General features: G+C 36.7%; 1 protein-coding gene across 1 annotated transcript; it reads left to right on the top strand.

Annotated features, from left to right (window-relative positions):
• Window positions 1–344: 344 nt before the first annotated feature.
• On the top strand, window positions 345–4,192 carry LOC141250282 (uncharacterized). The gene is given in 4 exon segments (XM_073669918.1): window positions 345–479; window positions 930–1,037; window positions 1,449–1,544; window positions 3,986–4,192. Coding segments are annotated over 4 exon segments (546 nt in total).
• Window positions 4,193–5,626: the final 1,434 nt, after the last annotated feature.

Below are 5,626 nucleotides of genomic sequence, written 5' to 3'. Positions count from 1 at the left end.
GTGCCTGCAGAAAATTTCAATTGCCCTATTAATTCCTGTTTATTTTTTTTAGTACTTTTTCTTGCATCATATTTTAGCCTATTACTAAATTAATTATTTAGTCTCTGATGCCCTTGACATTGACACCTCTAGACAATCAAATGTAAAATTACAAAAAACCTTTAATTAGTAGACAATTTTTAGATTTTGCCAATTGATTCAGCATCACCGAATTCAATCTTAAAAAAAAGGACTGCGTGTTAGGTGAAAGCTGGTCTTTTCCTCCACAAATTTTAAGCAAACCCCAATTTGAAACCATATCTAAGATAATTCTTCTAACTGCGAAGGATCTGTAGAAGAAATTAATGGCGTTTAGTGGAACACAAGATAAATGCAAGGCTTGTGACAATAAGGTCTACGTTGTTGATTTGGTGACTGCCGATGGAATCCCCTTTCATAAAACTTGCTTCAAATGCAGCCACTGCAATGGAAAACTTGTGGTAATTAATCTTATATACTTCAATCCACCAATCATCAAACCATAAACTTTGACACAAACGATTCAATGATGGTGTTTATTCAATTTATATACTTCGAAAATATTGCTTGCCAATACTTTTCCTTATTTTTTATACGTTTAAGTCACATATTAAATAAATCTCGAGAAATCTTAACGCAAATAATTTGCTAATATGGTACAAGTAAGTCATAAATCATTTACGATTTGCGGATTCACAAATCCAACAAAAACAAATTTGTGGCTGAATTTAAAATGTTGGTCAAGATTTAGTAACCTATGCGTTTTAACCCCTTTTGAATTGTAGTAGTTTCTTTCTAAAAGTCATGGAAAAAGTTTCAGCTTTGAAAATTTTATTGTATGGAATGGAGAATGAGAATTACTTAGTTTTTTGATGAACAAAATTCTTCATTAAATTTATGTGAACATTCAGTTGGGAAGATTCACCTCCATAGATGGAATTCTGTATTGCACCCCACACTTTGAGCAACTCTCCAGACAAGGGAAGATCCCAAAATCATACACGTAATTCTTCTCACTTGTATCATATTTTATTCTTTTTTCTATCTTATAACACAATAAATTTAAGGAAGAAAAATCCTGGTGATGATATTTGCTCATGACAGATATCGTTTGATATGAATAACATAATGTTGATATATACAGATATACATAGTGACATACATATATATGTATGTTTACATTGTGTTTATAATGTTATTAATGAACCTTTCATCAGGTCAATGCAAAATTGCTAATGTTGAAATGTTGTTTAGTTCTGTTTTCTCTTCTTCTCCCCACAGCCAAGAAGCCGCCATTGGAGCAAGTGGGTACTATTCATCCTTTTTATCATGTTTTACAATACTTCTTAATTTTGCGAAGAAATAATATATTTTAAAAAGTTTCTGAAAATTCTTGCTGTACTCTTAATTTGATAATTATTTATATGTAGGGGAAAGGGAAACTTGCAAGCAAGCTATCAGCAATGTTCTCTGGCACCCAAAAGAAGTGCTCATCGTGCAAGAAAACTTTATACCCAATTGAAAAGGTTAAACTACTAATTACTTCGTTAATTCTGTCATCTTTCTAAATTATATGTGCATGCTCAAATATGAGTTACTCGATTCTAAAATAAAAAATCCTTTTAAAAAAAATTACAATTACTGTTAGAAAGTGTAATATTAATGTGTGAAGAAAGGGTTTGATATGAGAAAAATATGATTCCTTGCTCTTATTCATAATTTTCTACGCATTATATAGCAAGTACAACAAATATCTTCTATAAAGATTTGGCTAACAATAATATTCTTTATGACCGAAAATACATGATGCTATTACTCTATCCAAAATAACCCCATATGGTAATACTCCCCACAAATTGGAGAACGGGGATCGAGAATGGCTAACTTTCCGAGTAAAGGATGAAAAGCTGAATTACCGAGTGCCTTTATAAACATATCTGTTGGCTATTTAGTTAACCCAATATGACAAGTAGAAACCGTGTCAGACTGAACAAGATCTCGAACCAATGACAATCTATTTTATTATGCTCTCCACGTTCATGAAAGACGGGATTAGCGGCTATATGAAGAGCCGCTTGACTGTCACAAAATAACCGCATAGGCATCATATAGACAACCCCAAGAGAGCAAAGGAAAATTTTGAGCCAAACTTACTTGGAGCATGTCGATGCCATTGACCGTGCATTCGGCCCATTGAAGAACGAGAGACCGTTTGCTGCTTATTTTTCTTTCAGGAGATTGGAGACTTCCCTAACATGACGAAGTAACCTGTGACCGAACGACTCGTTAATGGATATGTTGCCTAGTCCGAATCTGAATACACAGTAAGTTGCAAGCTGTTGGATGCCGAAATAGAAGCCCTTGACTAGGATGAACGTGTAGGTAGCGCAACACACAGACAATTGCGTCCCAATGTGCTACCTTTGGTGCTTGCATAAACTGGGACAAAATGTGCACGGCATAGGATATATTCGAGTTATGGTAAGGTAAATCAGCTTACAAACAAGACAACGATAACAATCAGGTTTGTCGAAGCGCGGACTGTCCACTGTGGCCAATGCATGTTTGGTGTCCATGGGAAATGTACATGAATTTCCTAAAAGAAGACCAAACTCAAATAAAGACAACCAAAGACTTTGAGGAAGTTGTAGCCCTGTTTGGTTTGAAAGAGAATGGAGTACGAGTTGTTGTTGTTTAGGGTAGGTGTAGGAAGCCGATTTTGTAGGTAAGTGGAGGTTTCAAAGGCGAAATCCCAATAGATAAGGGGAAGGGAAGCGTGTTTGAAACCTCCATCGGGGGCAGGTGTCTCTCCTAGATATGAAGATGGGATAATACTTGGCCGGAGGAGGTAAGGATCGGTTGGGTTGGTAAAGAGCTGACCAAGGATTCATAATCCTGCCCAAGACCATCGAGAAGATGAATTAACCTACCTTGTTGAAGAACTCAGTCACAGTTTCTAGCCCCTTGTATAGAGACGTTAGTTGGAGACTGTATGGATGACTTGAGCACTAGATTTGGAGGGGAACAAGTCGTGAAGTTTTTTACAAGTGGCGGCGGTGGTAGAGCAGTTCAGGACTTCCACCAACATGCTTTCAGAAAGGGAGCTCGTCTGAATAGCCATGACCAGTTGGTCTTTGACTTGCCACTCAAGAAAAAAATTGGATTTTCAGCTTCTTCAATGGTGGCAGGAGGGCAGACTTTAGTGCCATCAACATAAGAAAAGAGGGAGTGATCACGGGGGTAACGAGTGACCTTTGATTTCTAAAGAAAAAAAGGTTTTCTTGATTCAACTTTAATGTACTCCTTCCGTCCCTAAAAGATCTTCCCATTTCATTTTAGAGCACTCACGTTTCTAGATAATCTTCTCAATTTCTCTTAAAATATACAATAAAACATAGTCATGTGTGGTCTTGTTTTATCCGTCTCAACGAGTACTTTAATAATATATAAATTTTTTATTTTTTATTACCATATATTTCGAGATATTTACGAAAAACTTGCCTCGATAAATACGTCAAAAATTATAGAAAGATTAAATTGGGACGGAGGGAGTAATAAAGGAGGAAAGAAAGGGAGATATGTGTTTTGCGCAACCATTAATGGAGGATGAGGCAGCTGCGGGTTGGCGTTTAAAGCCATGTGAAAAGGAGATCTTTCGGACATTTGTCCTTAATGTATCTGGATACCATGCTAGAATGTGTGTAATAATTTCTCCCATAATATTGATGTGTGATGGGATTGTACATAAATAGATTGTCACTTGTATCACGCCTACTAGTAACTTCTAGTATAGGGACCTATATATCTTAAGGTATAACCTTACACTGCACTTATTTGTTAATTAAATTTCACCTTTAGTTTTACTGAAATATTTCTGTAAGTACACATAAGAACAAAAAACTTTCCTTTACTTGCCTTTTGTTATTACTGTTACATTGTTGTAAGCATGACATCTTGGGTGTTATAGGTTACGGTGGCGGGAGAGAACTTCCACAAGTTATGTTGTAGATGTGCGAAGGGAGGGTGTTTGTTGACACCGTCTAACTATGCAGCCTTGGACGGAATCTTGTACTGTAAGAATCATTTTGGTCAACTTTTTAAGGAGAAGGGATCTTACAGCTATCTTTCTAAGAGCATGTCTACCAAGAAGAGTGTTGGACCCACTTCCGGATGAGCGCCTGAGCCCCCAACAAGTTCAACCCTAACTCTCACAAGTAAATAGTGACTAACTAATTACAGAGTTGATCTAGCATAATAAGACACATAAAATATACATCTATTTGATTCTAAATAGAATGGCTTTTCCATAAAGCATATGATCCATAATATATATTTTACTTTTACATTGGGAGTGTACCAGACTAAACATGTAAATTTATGATAAAAGAGAGATACAATATATACCAATTCTTGTTCTAAATATGTAAATATGTATGCTAAAATCTTAGGTCATGTTTTAATATAGTCCTAATCGTTTTTTACATATCTAACACAAAATAATACAAATTTTGTTATACGCTAATATTAGGATCCTTTCTATTATCAAAAGACAGCTCCTATATTAAATCCTTGATAGAGGATATGAGGGCAACCTCCAACCATTATACCACTCAAGCTTTGGGCAAAAGCAACCTATGAATTTGAATTGGTGATCTTAAAAGGCTTAGGGGATTCGTGTATAACATCATCACATGAACAATTGAAGAAAGCAAGAATAAAAAAAGATAAGAAAAAAATTATACTAACTAATCCAGATTACTAGTTTAATTCTACCTTTAACCCTTAATTTTCTAGCTTTTAGGATCTAACCCTTATTTAAACCTTTTCTTCCTTTTCTCTTTCCTCTTCTTTCCTCCAGTGGCTCTTCCTCGACTTTCTTCTTCCTCGACTTCCTTCTTCCTCCGAACTCCATCACACATCGTCACCAGAATCCCTTGCTCGGCCACAAGGCACCGAAATTCCTCCTCTATCTACTACGCCACTCAGACCTCGATTTCCGGCAGCAGACCAGGCGGATCTTTCTCGGCAAATAGCGGGCTCATCCATCTGGAAAAATTTGAGCTTTGGTCGACGTCGCGCTCTTCTTCTTCCTCAGGAGTTGTGGTCAACGGTGCCAGGAAGGAGTAGTTGAGGCCGACGACACCGGAATCGCAGTGGCTGCTGGCAATCGATAAGGTACATCAACTTCTAACACTACTACAAAAAGAGTCAAATATCCCGGGCGTTTGACCACATATACCCCGGATCGGCTTCGGTGTATAGCTCATAGAGATATATAGTCATATGCTATATACCTCGGTTAATTACAAACCTACGACCGGTGTATATTCTCTATCCTTTCCATCACACTTTAGCGCCAAAAAAAGCTGTCCGAGATATATTCATGGTATATACCTCGGATATACAACTAACCCGGTGTGTTTTCTCTCATTTATCCGGGGTATTTGGTTCCAATATACACCGGTGAATTGAATATCCGGGGTATATGTCCTAAAGCTAAATACACCTTTGCCATATAATCCGAGATATATGGAATATACATCGTAGTATACTCTTGCCATTTAATCCGAGATAAACCTAAATAGTCCGGGGTATATTCTTGTCATAT

The sequence above is a fragment of the Phyllobates terribilis genome, unplaced genomic scaffold, assembly GCF_046119375.1.
Source record: "Phyllobates terribilis strain yellow unplaced genomic scaffold, ASM4611937v1 Scaffold_5535__1_contigs__length_50940, whole genome shotgun sequence".
NCBI lineage: Eukaryota > Metazoa > Chordata > Amphibia > Anura > Dendrobatidae > Phyllobates > Phyllobates terribilis.
The sequence above is the reverse complement of the archived record's forward strand: the minus strand, read 5'-3'. Positions and strand labels throughout refer to the sequence as shown.